The sequence below is a fragment of the Anoplophora glabripennis genome, unplaced genomic scaffold (assembly GCF_000390285.2).
Source record: "Anoplophora glabripennis isolate ALB-LARVAE unplaced genomic scaffold, Agla_2.0 scaffold887, whole genome shotgun sequence".
NCBI classification, from domain to species: Eukaryota; Metazoa; Arthropoda; class Insecta; order Coleoptera; family Cerambycidae; genus Anoplophora; species Anoplophora glabripennis.
Window position 1 is genome coordinate 76,266 of NW_019416974.1, and position 22,369 is coordinate 98,634.

At 31.6% G+C, this 22,369-nt stretch overlaps 1 protein-coding gene across 1 annotated transcript; it reads right to left on the reverse strand.

Annotated features, from left to right (window-relative positions):
• Positions 1 to 486: 486 nt before the first annotated feature.
• Positions 487 to 20,742, reverse strand: LOC108914618. Its single transcript, XM_018720464.1, has 4 exons — positions 20,602 to 20,742; positions 9,681 to 9,862; positions 768 to 878; positions 487 to 712 (listed from the first exon to the last, which is right to left on the reverse strand). The coding sequence occupies exons 1-4, from the start codon at positions 20,740 to 20,742 to the stop codon at positions 586 to 588; spliced, it is 561 nt and encodes a 186-aa protein (XP_018575980.1). The 3' UTR covers positions 487 to 585.
• Positions 20,743 to 22,369: the final 1,627 nt, after the last annotated feature.

Below are 22,369 nucleotides of genomic sequence, written 5' to 3' on the forward strand. Positions count from 1 at the left end.
TAGTCGATCAGTGCAGTCCACACGTAGCTAGCTCTTGGACTAAAAAAACACTTATACTAATATAAACGCTATTTATCGAACCAAACGACATTAAAGAGAAGGAATGGACGTGCTTTTGCTTTTATTCAGGAACTATTTAAAGAATTATACTACATAAACTTTTAACTATCTAAAAGTGTATTAAATTTTACAAACTGAATTACGTACCTACACGTCCCCAAACTAAATGCATCGCGCTGCATTGCTGATGAAGGATATTATAAGGACAAAATCTCCAACTAGGTAAGTTCTTGATTAGTTTGAGGAAATTAACATCAAAAACTTTCAAGAGTTGTAATCATATCGGACATTCTCTTGCATTAATAAACTTTTTCCAACAAAGTTAATTCTTATTTGCTTTTGTCTTAACACAAACATTATATTTCGATTCTTAAATAATTTAAATATTACCTCAATATCACACAGAGTATTTATAAGGATCGTTTATCTTTTTCAATATTATTTAAAAATATAGCATGATTATTGTAACATACAGGTATATCCAGGAAAAATATATTTCAAGAGATAGTAGAGGCGCTAAGCTATTTATAAATACAATTTCTTTGATTGCAGATATACATTTCCCATTAGGTATTCTAACAGGGGCACTGAACACTGCACAAAGCTAACATTACATTCGTCTCGTTGGATACCAAAGCCATCCTCGGGATATCTGAAATTCAAACGTTAAAGAAGTTGGAATAGAAAAAGAAAACACTAAAACTTACATGAATGCCGCATACAGCAGGTCTTTTACTAAAGATTTTTCTTTGGTCTTTTTGTGCTGTAGGATCGCACACATTATTTTTCTAATGCATATGTCTCCGTTCAAGCCAACCCTAAATAAAATAATTATTAAATATTACATTGTTTGTAATTATTTATTAGTGGTATTTTCTGTTACTACGAGTATTTATTTATTATTTATACCGTCTCATAGCATTTCTTGATAAACAATTTTGTGACTCCAGCAGTGCATTCGACAGTGTCGATAATAAGATATTACTATTAAAATTATCATCGTATGGTATGCGCGGTTTGGCTCTAAATTAGATTAGATCTTATATTGAACAGAGCAGTTTGTTAATATAACTCATTACAAAGATAGAATTACAAATAGAATAAATTCGGACCGTGCTTCTCTTAATTTGGGGGTCCCACAAGGTTCGATTTTGGGTCCCATATTGTTTTTGTTTTATGTTAATGATTTCGCCAAAATAGTTGATGACGCTTGTTTAACAATGATACGTCTTTATTAATTTCTCATGTAATGGATTAGTTGTTATAAGTCACACTGAAAGAAATGAGCGTTATTCTTTATTAGAAGCCATGGCTTTATGCCATTATAAGACCATTGTATACTATATGTCACAGTTAATCAGGTGAATATTGGATATGATACGCGTACTGCTAGCACAGTTGTATAGTGACTATAAACCTTATTCTTTATTAAATTATTGTATAACTAGTATACAACGTTTTTTATACCCTTTATGAAAAAATAGCAATAACTGTTATTAAAGTGTTCCATATCGTTATTAGAACATCTAGTACTGGTTATATGTTTTATAATAATAAATGTATTAAACTGTTGTTCATCATACTCTGTATGAGTTAAAAACATATGACATTAAGTTTTCAGAAATTTTATTGGATAACTGTCATTACAAGCTAAGGTTCTAATGTAAACATAAAACGTACATTTAAGTATTAGAAATGATGACAAATCGCTCCCAAAACTGTCCAGTTTATTCTCTTAGCAACGATGCACCCGAATTTTCTTGTATTACATGAGAATTTGCACTATAACTCTTCCACCTTAAGAATGAAGCATCCCCTGAAAGGTTGAGCTTCTTTCCATCTAATTCTATTTCCTCTGGTTGATTGACTTTATACCCATGCTCTTCTTTGTCACCGTTAACCTTCTGTTCTTCCATCTTATGTAAAACTTAACATCAGCGGTTTCTAAAAGGGCATACAAAATAATATTTTTTAAGATTTAGACAAGATTTACATTTGAAAAAACAAAACAATTACAATTCATAAAACAGTTAGATACTTACATAATTTTCCATTTCACACAACGCGATATGATCAGGTGCCTACGCTGTCTATTTTCATCAAACTAGACGTGTAATAGTCGTAAGTCGATCATATACTTCTATAATATACAAAGCATTTTGAAAGGAAATTGAAGCCAAAAAGTGGGGGTGTTGCACTTTGTGTGTTATACGCATGCGCTATCATCATTTTCCCATTGGTCGGTTTGTCGGTTAACGTCATTGTCATTTCCGAAGGTAGGTTAGGTTATGAACAGAAAGACAGCCGAAATGATTTGGTAAACAAAAAAAAGGAGAGGAAACGAGGCAGACCCATAAAAAAGATGGGACCAAGTAGTGGCAGAAGACTTAAAGAAAAGAGGAACAAACTGGCATGAAGCGATGAATCTAGCAAAAAATAAAAAAGAAGACAAAATTTTTTCATAAGTAAAAATGTATATCTTTACACCCTATGGATACTTAAGGTTTTATTGATTGAGGATTTTTATTAATTAAGGGTAATATATTGATGAAATTGTCTGAAGCAAATTTTTACGTGTTTATTACAAAATGTATCTAGTTTGTAAACTTACTTCTAATAGATAGGTACATTGACAACCTTAGAAGTTTCATGGTGATCTCTTACTGTTATATACTAAAAGGAGACAAGTAGTTTCCCTTTATATATTTTTTGCAAATGTCACAAGAAATTATTTTTATAACCTGTGAAGTTACAAAGCCCGCTATATATGATAACATATGGTTTTTACGTAATCATGTTCAAATAAAAAAACGACACTTGTGTGTACTTGTGTTTGGATCACAAATTGGATGAGCTATTTTATTTGAAAAAGAATACCTAGGGACAATTTATATCTAAAACCGGCACTGCTTCAATGTGACTAGCTTTGCTTTGTATATTTAATAAAATAAGACCTGATATTTAGCATATATTAGATAATCAAATTGAATCTGGTACCTTTAATTACGAAACATTTAGGTTAATACGATTGATATGATTTATTTTTATTATTTTTTATATATAAGTATTAGTTAAGGTTTATGTATATGTATGTATATTTGTACGTAATGTGTATTTTTATATGAATTTTTGTGAAGATGTATTCATTTTAAATTTCAAAAAATGTTGCTGTTTTATGTAATAAATCATAAACTCTTCTGGATTCAGTTTTATTGTACCCATTTTGTTTTACATTCACTATCTAATATTCTCATAAATTACAATTAACAAGTTGTATAATTAGATATATAGAATAATAATAGATAATTTTACTCTGTTAATAGTACATCAGTTTTTAAATTTCATTTGAAATAATCCGCTAAATTTTCGGGCTTGCGCAAAATTGACAAAGTGCAACATGTACACTTTTTATCCCTCCTTTTTGGGAACAAGGTCATTAATGTAAAAGATATGCAGTGCTTGGTATACAGTGTAGGAAAGTACCGATGGTCTATCAGAAGTTACGTGAGAGCGATAAAGTAAGCGTATATACTTAATAACGTCACAAATTGGTACGCAACTAATTCTCTTTATTTTAACGTCAATAAAACTCATAAAATTTCATAATTGGCAGAAGCAATACTGCTTCTAACCCTACATACGTAGGGTTAGATCTAAACATAAATGATGTCTCCATTTCTAAATGTAAGAACACTACGTTTCTGAGTTTGCATCTGGATGATTCCCTAAATTGAAACAAACAATACAAAAACTTAATATCGAAATTTCATTCACTGTCTTATCTTTTTCTAGGCTGTGTGTTTGAAGCAGGTGCAACAAATATTCAATTTTTAGTAGACACATTTTTAAAGAATATAAAATATTAACGCTTCCGACTCTTTACATCTTTGAATTATGTGAATTATATATGTACAAAATGACTTTGACAGAAGAGGATTTGTGTAGTTTCAGCAGGATGGTACTCCACCACATTATGCCGTAGCTGCGCGTCATCTTCTTAATCAGAACTTTCCAAATCATTGGATAGGACGCATAGGTTCAGTTGAGTGGCCTCCCAGATCGCCAGATCTAACGCATGTAGACTTTTTTATATGGGAAAACTTATAGTCGAAAATTTATGCAAACGCTCCGAAATGCTCGTTCGGAAATGGGGCAAAGATTTTGTTATTATATGGAAGCGGAGATAAACCAATTTGAACATTTAATAAAATAATATTCTTTCATTCATTGATATTTTGCCTTTTTCTTTAAGTGATGATTTTATTGTCATATCCAAACCAAATTTTAAAAAGTCGTATGTCGTCGTGAGCAGAACTGAAAAACGTTTAAAATGAGGTGTCACTAAAAAATAGGGTGCCATTTAAAGTTTAAGGGTATTTTACACCTCAGGGGTAGCTTCCAAGACACGAACTTACGCCATCTTGTGCGTCCCCCTTAAAAAGAAATTCGACGTGTCTCAGTTTTTTTTTAATTCCGATATTTCCCAGGTGGGAAGTTTTATTAGGAATTCCCTGTATAGGAATGTATGGATAAATAAGAAAATAGTAGCAAATGGCTTAAATATAAATAATAATTAGACAAGCTTACCATAACAAAAAAGGAAAACAAAAAAGCAAAATAATAGTGGTATTGGATTACCATGTTAATACTCATTAAATAATTATCCAAAATGAAATTTAAATATGAAATGTTTAAATAAAAGTAAGTACCTACACCACTGAAGTTAATATCCCGAGTCGATTCTAGTATATACAGAGCGTACCATTGAAAACTTTGCACCCGGCTTATTTTGAACTACGTTCCAAAATATTAAAATTACCGCGACACGTCCATTTTGTTTTCGAGGGGGACACATTTTAGCGTTAAATACAGACTCGCCAGAACAACCCCCTTCGCGGAAGCGCATTCAACTTTAGAATCTTAAATGGCACTCTAGGTCGAGTGACACCTCATTCGAAAGTGTTTTTAATTCTGGTTGTCATCATGTAATTTTTTTTCAATTTTAGTTCATCTGCTGTTGAAAAAAAAATTTTACTTATGCTTAGAAATAAAAGACAGTTTTGTATTATTCATTCATAATTAATTGTTCAAAATGCGAAAGTGAAAACTATAAAAAGTTTTAATTTATTTTCACTGTAAAAACTGTACAAATAAAAGGTATTTTGAATAATGAAAAAAATTGGTGCTGATAACAAATTTACCAGTCAACATCTTTTAGTCGCTATTCAGTTCTCAAAGAAAAGTGTTTAGCAGAAGTGTGTTTAGTAATTATTAATTCTAAAAATGACTTATTCGAAAGACGAAAGGGTTGAAATAATTTCTCTCTATTTTAAAAACCATGATAATGCACGGCTTACGGCAAGAATTTTTAATCAGCGTCACCCAAATAAACACACCTCCGATGTTTACGTCGCCAGTTTGGTTCAAAAGTTCTGTGAAACAGTATCAGTGGAAAATAAAAAACGACAATTTCGAAACCCTGTTAGAAATGAGGCTACCGAACTAACTACATTTATCCAATGATTATTGAAACTATGGAAAATGATGACAACATTTTAGAAGACAATGTTTGGTTGCAACAAGATGGCGCACCTCCACATTTTACAGTTGCAGTTCGGCAGTTTTTAAAAGAAATTTTTCCAAATCAATGGATAGGTCGCCGCGGACCTATTGAGTGGCCACCCAGATCACCTGATCTGACACCACTCGATTTCTTTTTATGGGGACATTTAAAGTCTAAAATTTATACCACTCAGCAGCAGGCTCTAGAAGAACTCAGGCGGCGTATCATTGAAGAATGCCACCTAATTACCCCCGAAATTCTTAACGTTTTTATTATTGCATGGAAGTGGGAGGCGGATATTTTGATCAATTAGTTAAATGATTATGACCAACTTTTTTTCATTATTCAAAATACCTTTTATTTGTAAACAGTTTTTCCAGTGAAAATAAATTGAAACTTTTTATAGTTTTCCTTTTGGCATTTTGAATAATTAATTAAATGATTAATACAAAATTGTCTTTTATTTCTAAGCATAAGTAATTTTTTTTTCAACAGATGAACTACTAAAATTGAAAAAAAATACAAGATGACAACCATAATTAAAAACACTTTCGAATGAGTTGTCACTCGACCTAAAGTGCCATTTAAGATTCTAAAGTTGAATGCGCCCCCGCGAAGGGGCTTGTTCTGGCGAATCTGTATTTAAAATTTAAAATGCGTCCCCCTTGAAAACAAAATGGACGTGTCGCGGCAATTTTAATATTTTGGAACGTAGTTAGCAAAGTTTTCAATGGTACACCCTATATGGTAAAACAGTATTATTACTGGTAAAAATAATGAGAATAGTTTTTAATATTTCTGATTTTTTAAAATCACCAAGTCACTCAAGGTATACTAAGGCCCAATACTTTGAGTTTCGGTTAAGACTTGATTAACTAATCAAGCGATTTTAGACTGTGAATATATATTATAAAATAATTGAGTATATACAGGGTGATTCAGAACTTATCCAAAAAAAAAAATTCTGGATGTACAGGGGACCCTTACAAATACAATTTTATAAAGAAAAAATCAATAAGATCAGTTCGACATTGATTTAAAAATACACTTCTGCACTGCACTGGAAACTGGTCCAATGTAAAACCTGACCTCGCACAATGCGACCGGTATGGCGGCGTGATAAAAACGGACAAAAACTTTCGCAAGGAAAGAAATATGTAAATAGAATTTTATCGTTATATCGGCAAATTCAAATGCTTTTGCCTTTATTAATTATTAATAAAATTAATTTGTGTTTTTAAATAATAAAATCATTTGACATACCCGATGCTGCAACAGCAATTGTTCAAAATTTTATCCACTAACGTATAAAGACATTTGGGTCCGTTTTACTCACTTTCTACGAACTAACACAAATGATGTCTTGCTTCACCATAACACAAATACTTCACCATAATACAAATGTTGTCTTGCTACACCATAAATTAAAACGATATCCATCAACTCTGAGTTGCAATACACGCAAGCCATTTTTGACACTAACTACTAAAATACTGATGTAAATACCACAGATAACAGGTAAAAACTACCGCAACGACGGATTTCATTATTAGGAGTCACATGGCTCTCCACGCGTATTGCGAATGACGCTAGAGACTACAGTTGTCCAGCTATGTAGTGGTTTAATGTGCTATAACTTCAATAATTTTTTTCTCAGAAACTATAAGGATTTTACAAAAAAATTTTTTTACAATATTGACTCCATTTCTCATGCCGCATCTATTCCCAATTTTTTTTTGGATAAGTTGTGAATCACCCTGTATACAGTCTAATAATGTGATTACTTATCCAACTTTTAACCGAGACTCAAAGTACCTGGAATAAATTGCTTAACTAAATTAAAGAAGTGTTCTCTCTAAAATAATTGTATTCAATAATGTTCTATTATAGAAATATAATATACTGTAATATTTAATAGCAGTAGGTGTAATGGGGAAAATTAGACTTTTATTAAATTCAGTATAAAATTGTTCTATTTTCTTTCCTATACTTTCGGCTATTATGCAATCTTATTTTAGACATTATGAAAAACAAAACAAACATCAACATGTTAACAAACAAACAATAAAACAAATATTTTCCCCATTAGGTACACCTAATATAGTCATATTTTCAAAATTAAAGTTACAGCTGTATTAAATAATGTCTTAAATAAACCAAGGAATATAACTCCAGTTTTCCCCATTACACTTAATATAATATTTTTAAAATCACAGATATACATATTAAATAATATCTTAAATAAATCAAGGAATGCGACTACCATCTCAAATTTTCGTATTTTCTGTCAGACCATTTTCTTCTGTATACGTCTCACATTATTCTCGAATACTTCTTAAAATCACAAAAGTATCAATTCTGGAGATCAGCAATTGCATATTTAATAATAATAAACACGGTATTCACATTGAAGCAGATAAATTTAGATACATCAATTCTTTATTACTTTTATTTTAATGATTATTACCTAATTTGAATTCTAGGTTGTTGCACAGACGATTTAGAAAAAGACAGAAATGATAGAAAACTTTACCATTAACTTTAGTACTAATATATTTTTTTTCAATGGACATTGAAACTAATCCCTTTTAAAATATGATGATGCCACCAAGGCAGTCATTTGACCAAACATTTCATATTTAAATTTTATTTTGGATAACTATTTTTTTTACTAACTGTTTAAAAGTATAGAGTAGTTGTTTCCTGCAGTATCAGCAGTTAGTAATTCTTGCCCGTGAGGTTTTACATACCTAGATTTGTGATGTCGAAGAAAATTGTTTTACCTTATTCGATAAGTTTTTTAATAATTATTTTAATGAATTTGTTTAAATTAGCTTATCTCAAAAAGGAGTAAAAGCCTATGAGAGCTAATAATAGAATATATTATTATGTATTTTTGAAATACTCCCTTATGTCCGATTTTATAGTTTTGTATGCTCTTATTTTTATTATTGTTATATATTGAATATTTAATTGTCAGTTAATTCTAAGTTGCTCTTAACTTCGAATATCGATCAGTTTAAGTCATTGCTTTTTTATTATTATTTTTATTTTTAACCAAAAAGGTATATAAAATACCGTTGTACGGCTTTGCCGCAGAAATGTTACTGCTATGTTTTGTACTGAAAACTATAGAACATCATGTCTCATTTAAGAATAGTCAAAATGAAACATATAGCTATAAATTCATTTTTTTTGGCCGGGAATTAACAAAGATATTGAAAACTTGGCAAAAAGTTGCAATAACTGTTCAGTAAATAAGACAAGTCCTCCTAAAGCAGAATTAAATCTAGGGAAAGGGCCAGAAAAAGTATTCGAACGTATTCACATAGACTATATGGGTCCATCTTTGAACAAATATGTTTTAATAATTATTGATGTACATTCAAAGTGAATTGAAGTTTTTCCAACTAACAATATTACCTCCGATTTTACAATAGCAGCATTACATAATACCTTTGCTAGATTCGGTTTAGCACAAGTGAAAGTTTCTGATAATGCTAAATGATTTACCAGTATGTTGTTTAAACAGATTTTACAAAAATATAATATTGAACATGTTACTATATCACCCTATTTTGCACAGTCAAATGGGGCAACTGAAAATGCAGTTAAAACTGTTAAAAATGCATTAAAAGATACCTAAGGTAGTAATAAAACTTTAAATATTGAAGAAGCACTTGATAACTTTTTATTTGATTTTAAAAATAGTAAACATTGCACTACTGGTGTTTCACCAGCAATGCTTATATTTGGCAGAGATCTACGAACTCGATTTAGTTTAGTAAAACCTGGAATTAAAGAAAATGTAAAAAAGAATGTCGAATCTTGTCAAAAAATCAAATTAAATGTATGCTGGGAACATCACTTTAATCAACGAAAAAAGTATATAAAAGATCGTTGTACGGCTTTGCCGCAGAAATTTTACTGCTATGTTTTGTACTGAAAACTCGTATGTGAAAATACAGAAATTAACACCAAACTGTGTTTCAATACTTCAACTATATTATTTTATATGCATTAAAATTCAATTTAAACTTAATAATTTACCTCTTACCCTGTCAACACGTTTTTCACTTGATTCAAGAAGTCATCCTTGTCAATGTTTCGTTTTGCTTTTTTCCCTTTTTTAAGCTTTTTGATGTCGGTAGGGAGAGGGAATGGCACATCAGCCTCTAATAAAATAGCCCATCCCCGAGGCTGTACTTGAAGAAGGAACTTTATATGAGATAAAGTTATCTATAAAGAGATAAATAATGAACCTTTCATAGTTACTAATTAAATTTACAGAACTAACTGCCGCAACCACTTTGAGATATTTAAGAGATTCAAATTTGAAATATTTGAGAATGTGACAATTTTCGATCAATTTTGTATTAAAGAGGACGTGAATAAGTACGCTCAAAATGAACGCAAAGGCTACTTCATTTTGTTATGCAAAAAAAATGTCTCGTTAGTCAACAAATGCATAACTCTGCTTGAGAATTGAAAAAGACACATTTGAGTACGTTACAAAGTGAGATTGAGTGACGGTGAAAATTGAAAAATAAATAAAAATACTTATCACACCACTATTCATGGACTATTGAATTACGAGACCATTGCGTCACTATTCTAAGGTTAACTCTTGACTTAATCTTTAAATTAACTTTTAATTTGACCTCTTATTACTTTGCAACGTGCTCGGATGTATAATTTACCGCTTTTCCAACAACAGGAATATAGGTAACGATATAAAAACAAAGTCAACCTTCAAATGACCTTCAAGATTAAATCCAAGGTCCATGGTCCAGGACATCATTAAAAACATTTGTACAGGTCATCAAGGTTGATTTCTGTAGTCGACCTTCAAATGACCTTGAAGGTCAAAGTCAAGGTCAATCCAAGGACATGAATGAGTACCTTGATAAAAATCCCATTGACTTTGCTTCAAGGGTGATAAATCATTTGAAGTCGCTGTGTCCTTGACCTTGACTGCAGAGTAAATGTTGAGATCACATTCGGATATAAAATTTTCTGCTGAATCTATTCCCACGGTTAAAAAGGGGTCCCATTTAAAATTATATATTTGAGTTCAATTGACCTTCAAGGTTCATACATTTCTGGATCGGAGGTTTCACTGACAAAATATTCATGTCTTCCGATTAAATTGGGATACGAGGTATATACAGGGTGTCCGGAAGCTAAACCGACAAACGGAAGCAGCAAATTCTAGGGATGATTTTATATCGTTTTGCCATAAATCGTCTCATCCAAAAATGTTTCCTATGAGAGGCTATTTGAAGATGGCCATTTGACATTGTTTTTTTTTTAATTGTTTAGATGGCTGTTTATCTAGAAGTATCAAACTTAGTAGGCGGCCATAACGACGCACCGCACCAGACCTTGGACCCCAGCCATGCACAGAGAAATCAAGCTTATTGTTAGTATTTTTTGGACCCTTGCACCTCGCAAAGTGTATGATGGATAAATTAATAAGCTTTTTAATATGCTTTTTGTTGAAAATTTTAAATAAAGTTATTTTTTAACTTGCCGTAGTGTTACCATTAATTAGTCTTTCTTCAACCGATATCGGTTAAACATGGCAATTCTTCCAAGAGATAATTACTTTGTTATCTATTTTACTTGAAATATAATCAAATGTATTAAATACCATTTTTTTAAACTAGAATTTAACAAAATATCATCTTTATCCGATGATGAAGATGATAAAAACCTCGTAATCATCGTTTAATTGTAACCATATGCGTTACCTTTGAGAGGGTCAGTTGATATTTTTAATATCAAAATCGAAAATTCCAGAGTATCCTAGATTAAAAAGGTACTCTTGTGTTGAGTGGCTAGGGTGTAGCGTAGGCGAGAAAAATCTATTTGAAATTGTTATTTTTTGCACAATAATTACAAAATTACAAATTCTTTGCTAACATTTACTAGTTGACTTTGGTAAACAGATAAAATAAAATTGTAAAAAAGTCGAAATTTTGTATTAAATATCATTACAAACTTGCTAAATTCTGGTGGTAAATACCCCTAGTATAGAAATACTGATTCTTAAATGTATTTTTACCTGCGTTTTCTGCTTCAGAGCTGTTCTTTTTTATACTGATTAAAAAGCTGTTCTTACTACGTAACAGATGTTTTTTCAATTTTTATAAATCAACTTGGTTTTTTAGACAAATTTGCTTTGACTAAATTTTCATCATTCTATACATACAAAGTGGTCCAACGAAAAATTTGTACCGGGTGTTACATCCTTTTGTGAAATTAGAAGAAAAAATGCTCGGACACATCAATTTTGGTTTTGAGTGGCACACATTTTTCAACCCGCCCCTCTCTAGCTGGCGACAATCACACCCCTAAAATTTCAAATGGAAGGTGCGATCGGGTGGCATCATTTCAATGGGCACAAAATTTCCTTTTCAATGATACCCTATTGGCTGGATTCTACTTGGACAGTTACTCCAAAAACAGCTATAGAAACCCAAACCCTATAGTTTCGGTATTCGTGAAAAATACGCGGTAATTAGCTATTAGGAGTCGGTGAGTTATGATCAGGGACGAAAGGACAAATTAGGGTTTCTGGTCGAGACTTCTCGAAGCGAGAATTCCCGGGAAATCTGGCCTTACTAGAGACGAGAAAAAAGTGTCGAGAAATCGAGAAATTTAAAAATCCCGCGCATCTTAAGTTCTTGACTGGAGTTCGTTTCGTTCTTGCGTTCAATTCGTTTCTCGACAAATAACTGAGCGGTTAAAGTGGTTTATCGACTAGCTCATAATTTATTTATTTTAAGTTTTTAAGGCTTTTGTTTACTTTGATGATTCTTATTTTTTTCTATCACACGCGCTCGCTATGGGACCTATAGTGTAGGGGGTTAGGTGCACGGAAAGTGCTAGATAGTACAACAGCGTGATGTTATTTTCATAGCGCAACGCTCCAGCGTAGGTGTTTTTTTCATGAATACCGAAACTATAAGATTTAAGTTTCTACAGCCGTTTTCGCAGTACTGTCCAAGTAGAATCCAACAAATAGGGTATCATTGGAAAGAATATGTTATGTTCTTTTAAATGTAATCCCGTAGCCCTGAAACTCCGAGGGTTGGTTCCTGTCCCTCTCGGAGTTCCTTAGTCGCCCGTCTTCCCGAATAGCCGTCAACCTAAGTTGAACACCGAATCGAGGGAAGCTTACTTTTCCATTTTCCGAAGTTTCACTGAATGTTAGTACCGACTGCCACCGATTTGTCAGTGATGAATTAATTTATTTATTTTCTTTAAATAAATGGGAGTACATCTATTGGAAAAAGTGGTTTATTTTCTAATCAAGACCCCTGGTGTACACTTTTCTCCACTGCTGTTACCCGGACGACGACTTTTTGTGGGACATCCGAGTCTCGCACTGAAAGTTCGTCACAATCTATAATTAACTTCAAAAAATTATTTTCCAGAAATTATCACATTTGTTTCTAAAACTTTCTTAAAAATGTATAATTCATCTTTCCTTATACTATGATTAAATTACTGTAAAGTAAGGTAAATAACATGACGGTAAAGTTGATAAACTGTAAACCAAACCAGACGAGAGCAAATTTCATTCCATTTCTGCATTTCTCTGCTTATATATGCAGATATTATCATGCACAAATTAATTACAAAGACTGGATGAACATACGCTATCGAAATTATCATTTTCAGCTCATTGTTTACCTAAAAGCGTAGAATATTTTGTTAACAATATACCCATATTATCGTCAGGGATTACTTCATTAATAATGTGCACATTTAATTAATTCACTTACGTTGTTTGTTATAATTCGCTAAATTTATAAACTGATTAACAAATATAAATATTTAAGGAGGTATATCGGGGTCCGAGGGAAGTGAGGAGCACAAGGGGGTCCTATGCTTTCCTTATGGGACTAAAGCCAGCTGCCAATTTGAAAAAAATTAATTCTATTGGAATTATTTGTAATAAACATTATCTATATAGCAAAAAAATCTACTCATATGCACATAGCATACATATTGACTAATTAACAACATAAAAATATCATATTTTAGTAGTTTTAAATTATATTTAATGAACGCATAAAGACTATGTAGATGTGGCAACAGTTGTACACACTGCGAACCTACAGATCTCGAACATCGGATATATTGCGCGTCAAATTCGGGTAAAGATGCGTACGCGTTCAAAAATGTATTGTGTGTAAACTATGTACAATATAATTATTATATATAGCAAATATATCGTATTATCCTCGTGAAGATTTGTATCCTTTATTCCGTAAATCATGTGAACTGGTAAAACAAAGAGAATTATGTTAATTTAGTTCTAAACAAATGAAATGAGACTCGCGCCCATCTCTCATCCAAGTCAAAGAAAATGTTGGATGCAATTTTGAAGGTTCTGTTATAGAAATTACATTATTACTCACTGTTCGTGTTTTTAATCTCTATTTTAGTAATGTTACAAAAGTTTTGCAACTATAACTAATTTTTTAGATATAAAGTTTGCTGAGAAATATATATGTTCCTTTGTTATTCCGTACAAATGCTTTTATCTCAAGTATTATTAGTTATATTAATCAAGTAAAGAAAACTTTATGTAACCCTAAATATTGCTGGGTAATGATTACGATGTTTTTAAAAACCATTAAATATATTAAAAGGATTTATCAACTGTATTTTTTATTCCAATAAATATATCACAGCTTCCAGTCTTTTTTAATTAATCTAGTTTTTTAAAAACATTACAAAAAATCATCTGTTGTGGATAATTTTTTGTTGATAACAATGTACATGGGATTTAGTAAAAATGTATATATTTGAAATCAATTTCAGTTTTATCCAGTGTTTCAAATGTATTCCCTCCTTGCTGTCAGCTGATTGCGACGTTGCCACATTAATCCTCAAGTCAGACAGAAATGCAATTATTGGTTTCTGTTTCTAATTAATACAGCTGTACTATGTTCAAAACATGCATTAGTTTTACATCAAAAATAAGATAATACTGTGTACTATATACGGAAAAGTTTTGTTTCACAATTTCTACATTTTTTTCTCAGTTATGGGCAAAAAAAGAGCCGCACCGTCCATCTTCGCCATATAAACCTATGTTAAAATAAACAACTTTCAATAATAATATCTTAAAATCTAGATTCAAAAAAATTTTCAAAAAAATATGACGCACAGAGGGAGCACTGGGTAATACGCTATATAAATTTCAAGTACATCTGTGCATTTGAGTAAACCCGATATACTTCCTTAAAATATAATTAAAGGAGAGTAATATTATGGTAAAGCTATCTAGAGTTAAGATGATTGTCGACAGAAACTCATAAAATTTATTATTACGATTCTTGGCAGTAATAAATTACAAAAATTTATTTCCGCCATATAATTTCAAAATATAAGTGACTCAAATTTGACTGTTTTTTGAATTTTTTAAATTATGTTAGTGCGATAAATAAATATAAAAAAATTGTTAACAAAATGACGACTCTATAAATACATATGCAATTTCCCTACCACAGTCAAATACATAAACTGTTTTATACGCACATATAAACTTTTAGTAGCCAATGAAATTTTACGTTGCAACAGCAGTTTGACGGTATATTAGCCAACGGGTGAAGCACTAAACTCCGTTCTTATCCGAGTAACGATAATATAAATAATCAATAAAATGACCTATGAAATTAGCCCTAACTCAGAAGGCTAATTCTGTAATAGAAATGGAAATTAAATACACTAGGTGAATGTCCATAAACGTCGTTCGTTTTGGTTTAAAATGGTATTTAGTGATTATTAACAAATGATTTTCTCCATATTTGATGATACATTTTTCTGTCACAATTACGATGCTGGAAACAGGTAATATCTTTCTTTATTTAGAAATTCATTAGATATAAATAAAATGAGTTGTACAAATACCTTCTTAAATCGGTCAATAATATTTCACTGGATTGTCGTAAAAATGTGATGGTACCTATTGAGTGTTATTTTAAATAATTCTACAATCAAGTGCTCTAAATCTCTTAATTTCCAAGATGCATAATGTTTAAGAGTATAAAATCATTTGAAAGTTTTTCACAATTTCATGTATTTTGTAATTGTAATTGTAAACATAGGTAACAAGATAGTAACAATATGATTTTAACAATTTTCTAATTTTTTGGTTGTAACTTTCCTAAAATTTTCTGAATCAACTTATTATGAATAGTCAATCAAGTTGTACAAAAAGTTTACACACAAAGAAGAAACAAATTAAAACATTTGGATACGTCTCATCCAGTTCTGACGAACCAAGGCAAATGCTCCTCGATGACTGCAAGCAGTCATAAATTATTAGCAACAATTTAATACGTTCACGTAAATCATCCTCCATCTCAGTACAATACAAATCATTTTTTAAATGTTCCCTAAAAAAAGTCTATAGGGTTTAAGTCAGGAGACCACGGTGGCCAAACTAAAGATCTTCTTTGTTCAATCCACTGTACTTTTTAAACTTCACTAAAATAAACTAGAACATTTTGCTGAAAATAAATCTGCGCATCATCGCACAAGATAAAACCATCCAATATAAACAGTCCAAATATGCGACCTTATCTACCCCTAGGCTCGCCGTAGTCAACAGTTCATAGGTTATGGAGGTTCAATATAGGTATGATGATTTAGTTGATAATCCATGACCTGATACGATTTCTTTTAGGGAAGATTATTCCGAAAATCACTTTAGGGATTTCTTACTAAAAATCTGGTTATGTAGCTTTATAGCCTTCATCAACATCACTTAAACTCAGTATATCAAATTTCGTCCATATACAGAGTACCCGTTTTTCGAACCGCAATATTGGGATCTCGATTATCTTCAGAAATACAAAGTCGGCCCATTAGGATAAAGTTGCGAAATTTTATTTACTAATGACAAATGACCCCGCAGGTTCCTTATGGAAAATGGCTTCCAGTCGATAGTTCTGAAAATTTGGATTTGAATAGTTCTCGAAGCTTAGATAAAAAGTTGTCATAGGCTTTAAGCTGAGAAAATTATATTTTTCGAAATATAGTCGCCGAAAGGTAGGAGTTGTAGTACCGAGACGTATAAATTGAAGAAAACTCATTGTAAGGTCAAATGAAGAGAAGCCGTGAAATCTGTCCAAAACACATATTTCTTAGATTGTCGGGGTTACTGAATCCAAATCAGCCATCCTTTCGAGTATACAGATGCTATACAGGGTATACAGTATACAGAAGGCGCTTAGGGAAAATGATGATGAATTTCAATTGGATGAACATATAAATGAACCAGGACTTTTAAGAGTACGAATTTTCTCAAGATTCCGAAATTCTGCAAGACATCAAATATTCATTAGCTATGTCAACGTGGATCAAGACTTAGATAATTATGGTGGTGATCAAGATAATGATCCAATCCTAGCATATTACTGCACGTGTTACTCAGGGGCGAGAGTAGTAGGGACTTGTGCTCATGTGGCCAGTGTTTTTTGGTTTTTAGGCTATGCCCGCCATCAACCACATGTGAAGTACCCAGATGATTCGCTATTAAATACTACAATGATTGCAAATAATTAATTGATAATTGAATTACTTAATTATAATTTATGCTATACCTTTTTTTTCAGACAATATTATTTCTTATTTGAATATGATTCAATATGTATTCGTTACGATGAATAGTAAAGTCAAAAACATATGTATTCATCAACGATGTTTGATAGGTGTGTAGTACAACATTAATAAAGAATGTACTTTAGTTAAAAAAGTTTTTACTTATCGATTTTTTAACCTACCCAATTAATTAGTAAATTCCAGAACCAGGTTGGCCGTGGAACATCTTACAACCTGTTATCCTCTTAAGACTGTTTACTTTGCAAATGCGCAATACAATATAATAAAAAATATTCTAAAGCTGTAATAAAATATTACTTAATATTTTTATAATATGATTACATATGTTTGGGACATGTTACATTTACAATGATCTTACAATGACCTTCATTTGATCTTGATGTGACCTTGAAACTCATCCGCACAGCCGAATGGAGGACAGATTCGGATTGAGTGACCCCGATAACGTAAGGAACATGTGTTTGGGACAGATTGCACGGCTTCTTTTTATTTGACCTTACAAGTTAAGAGTTTGATTTATACCTCGCGGTACTATAACTCCTAGCTTTCATCGACTATATCTCGGAAAATATAGTTTTCTCAGCTTAGTGCCTATAATAACTTTTTATCTACGCTTCGAGAACTATTCAAATCCATAGTTTCAAAACTATCGGCTGAAAATCATTTTCCATAAGGAACATGCGGGGTCCAAATTTGACTTTCGTTTTAACATCATGGAAAAAAAAATAGTTTTTCTTTTTATTTAATTTTGAATCGAAAATGGAAAGAGACGGACTTTTTAAACTAAAATTGTGATTGGATTTTGCGGTCTAGAATTCAGCGCATTTTTCTGATTTCGATGATGTGTCACATGATACGGTTTGCCTTCTTGGCAATTTGAAACTATTACTTTGAACAAAATGTTCACCGTATTATTCAGCTGATAATATGTTTCAAGCATATCTCACTCTTCTTTATATAAAAAATGATTTTTTATTAAAAACTTTCACACCGTCAATGAAAATTTAACTGCACTGTCAAAATTTCATTTGAAGTAATAGATATTTTGTTTTCAACGCACTCTTTGTAAAAATAAATAGTTTGCTTGCTGCAATTAATAATGCGACAATATTTTTGAGTTCTCCACAAAAAGCATCATATGAATATAAAAAAAATTTGTTGGTAACTTCAAAACGAAAATCATAAATCCATTTTCTCTTTGGCAAGTTATTTATTATTAAATTCGACGAGCTCTGTATCTCTTAAGATAACCGTGATCAAAATAGTAGGCACCCTATATAATACGAAATGCCAATTATAATCAGCAATATCAGTAATTAACTTAATGTTCAATACAATGTCCCTTAAGATCAGATTCAGGTAAACAGAAATAAAAAATGCTTCAAATCTATATAAAAAATGTATCTACTGTATAAATTGATGAATTTTGAGATGCAAAAGTTTCAAGTATTGCTAATTATATCTACATAGCCAGATTAATCAATGTCTTAATTAACAAACAGCACATACAATATAATTATTTATTTTTGAATACATTTCTTTGCATTCAGAAAATTATAAGATAACGAACATTTTTTTATACCGTATTTACATGGAACCACACAGAGATTCTAAAAATGTAACTGTATCTGGTTATATAGGTTAAGTAATATTCTCTCAACAATATAGCAATAAATACCTGTTTTTTATAACAGATATTTATTGAAAAAGGATACATTAGATATTTACGTTTTTCCGTACTAGATTTTTGAGATACTAATTGTTTCTTTGAATCGGAACCATTTTAATTGGATGTAACGAGCGTTCAAATAAAAACGTGGTCAAAGTTGGCTCTGACACATTGGACGTAGGGAGTAGCTTATAGCGACCAACTTAACCTCATTTCTCAACGAGCTGTATAGCAGCTGTCAGTTTCAATAACGTTAATGACTATATAACTTTATTTTAAAGAATAATCGTGATAACAATAACAAACAATTAAAGGAGCTGCGGAAAGTGTCCCCCTCCTTGTTATAACAATAAATTAAAGCAGCTGCTGAAAGTGTCCCCCTCCTTGTTCCAAGCACTTTTCACACCTGTTCCTCAAAGAATTAAAGACATTTTCTAAGATGCTCGGGGTATTGTTAATTTCACGAATCTTGTCTATAAGTCGAGCCTGCAGATGGTTTAAATCAGGAATAGGCAGTTCAAAAATAGTGTTTTTAAGGTAAGGCCACAAAAAGAAATCACACGGCGTAATATCACATGACCTCGGTGGAAATTCATGTTCAGCATTGAGACTTATTAGTCGATTTTGGAAAACTTCCCTCAACATATTCATCGTCTCGCCTGCCGTATGTGCCCTTGCGCCATCTTGTTGAAAGTAAAAGTTTGTAATTTCGTTTTCTTCCAGCTGGTTAACAAAAGGAGCGATAATTTCTTCTCTATACCTTTGCGCAGTAAGAGTACCATTAAAAAAAATAGGTCCATAAATCCTCCTTCGATTGAGAGCACACCAAACTCCAATTTTTTGAGCGTGTAGAGGGCCCTCGACAAAAAAGTTATCTGGTTTTTCAGAAGACCACATTCTCATATTCTGTGAGTTTACGTAACCACTTAAATGAAACCAGGCTTCATCAGAAAAAAAGGTGATATTATGAAGTTCACCGTAGTTGTTTAAAAACCATTCACAAAATACAGCCCGTCGCGGAAAATCAACTTCATGAAGTTCTTGCTGACAAGTTAAACGATAGGAGAACAAACGCAAATCTTTTTTTAACACTGTGTGGCAGGTACCGACTGATACTCCCACCATTTGTGATAAAACACGTACAGAAGTTCTTGGCGCATTTTCCATTATTTGTTGGACATTTTCTTTTAATTCTTCAGTCCGCTTTTTAGGTCGGCCGCTTCCTTCTTTTCTTGTTACACTGCCCGTTTCACGAAAAACATTAACACAACGCTGAACTGCACTTTGAAAAATTTTGTACTCAACAACGCCGGGAAATTGATTTTGAAATTCTATGAAACATTCCTCAATAGAATACTTCCATATTCCATCAATCTTGCGTCCATTTCTAAAGTAGGACTCTATGATAAACACTTTTTGTTCTTGAGAAAACACCATTTTAAACGCTTTTTAAAACGAAAATATTCAAATTGATAGCGGCGATATAGCGCTTTGACAGATGACGTTTAAGTTCATTTGCTATACGCTACGCCCTACGTCCAAATTTTCAGAACCAACTTGACCACGTTTTTATTTGAACGCTCGTTAATATTGAATTTAACAGAAAATTCTACACAGCAAACACCTCCTACACTAAATCTTACAATTAATTTAAAAAACTTACTATAAAATTACTGCCCACAGGGAAATTCAGATACCTCCTCCGCCTAGATAGTAAAACATTTCCTTTGGAAACCTTAGTAAAATTAGCCTCCACAAAATGCAAAGCTAAGGAAATCGTTAGAAGTTTCCATATAGAAACCATAACACGATACAGATTCGTGCAACTAAACAATAACTCACCCGTCAGAATAAACATAAAGATTCGATAATTGTTTCACCAAATACAGGACGTCATTTAATATATGCGTACAAAGACATCACATGTTTGTTTTATTTTTTACATGTGCATCACGTGGCGGTTGCTACAGATTTTCTGTACGAGGAGAATATGATAATTTGTCAATAAAAGATGTCTACATAAGGAATAAAATTATCTATTCAAATTAAACTTAATTTTAGAAAACGGTATCCCTTTATGAACTGAATTCGATTATCCTTAGCAGGATGCCGTGGCTTCTGCTGAAAGTCTCAACATTGTTTTACTATTAAAATTATCTGTTTCACTTCACAAAGCCATTTTTAAAATTTTTATTTTTAAAAATGTCTAAAATTTTTATATCTTGAAATAATTCATGTGATGAAAATATAGCCACTTTCCATATCTTTTGCTAACGATATTATGTGAAACAACTAGGTACTCTGCGGACTACAGCCACATACAGCTAAATTACTCCCGCAATATCTAGTGAACAGCTAAAATCATTCGTCATCTGAATCATCAAACATAAGCCGGTTTCGAACATGTTAGTTCTCCTCAGATTGACATATCTTTGTGCTAGTAGACAATGAATACTAGTAGCAATTAATATATGGCTTACTTTGTATGTTATGTCTCACCCACATACCCTGATTTCTCAGTAAATAAGGTATAATCCTGGAAAACCAGGCTGACTTGCTAAAATATCTAATAGATAATAATTTATTATTTATTAAGTAAAATTATAACGTCATACTCAGGTAATTTGAACAAATTATTAGCAACAAATTTATAATCGCTCCTCATGACTACCAAACATGTGACGTCACTGTATCAATGATGACATTAAATCTGGTAGATAAACATAAAAAAATGTTTTCATTATTGAAGTCAAACATTTATGATTCTTTCGTCAGTTTTTACAAAAGCAGCATCAACAGAAGTGCCATTACTATCCGCTATTTGTTAGTTAACTGAAAGTATCATATTTTTAATTTTAACAAACATGTCTTCTTGAAAAAGTACTGTTAACAGTAGCTGTTATACATAAAAAGATATTTTTTTAAAGATCGTCCTTTTAGATTAGTAATTTTAGACTGTATAAATGAAAAAGTATTTCCATAAGAAATTATAAAAAACAACTATATTATACAGCGTTCCGAAAATAAGTCCAAAAAATTTTAAAGTTGATGCCAGTCATAAAACAAAAATCAATCATCAAAATTTTAAAACCTAAAAGGGTTTAAATTTTGCGCTTATTGTCTAGAAGAAAATTAATCATAACTTTTTATATACAGTTAGTAAAAAAAATAATAACAAAGGTTACACAGGCCGACAAATTTGTTTTTTATTTTAGAGCCGTAATCCTACTTATCATTAATAAGATTTTCTGCTGAATCCGAAAATGATAAAAGAAATATCTGACATGTGGATTAACTCCCACACCCCCTCAATTTACCCCAAAAATTCAAAAAATCCAAACTAACCATCCAACCTACCTATCTTTAGTAAAATTGGGAGGAATTCACAAGTCAGAATTTTTTTTATCATTTTTGAATTCAGCGGAAAATTT

Bases quoted from the DNA above. Each gene is read 5' to 3' on its own strand.
- LOC108914618 (XM_018720464.1), bottom strand. From the start codon at position 20,742: ATGGTTTCTATATGGAAACTTCTAACGATTTCCTTAGCTTTGCATTTT. The intron at 9,863-20,601 runs GTAAGTTTTTTA...ATCTCTTTATAG, and splicing joins CTGTGGGCAGTAATTTTATA to ATAACTTTATCTCATATAAA. The intron at 713-767 runs GTAAGTTTTAGT...TTTGAATTTCAG, and splicing joins CTGCTGTATGCGGCATTCAT to ATATCCCGAGGATGGCTTTG.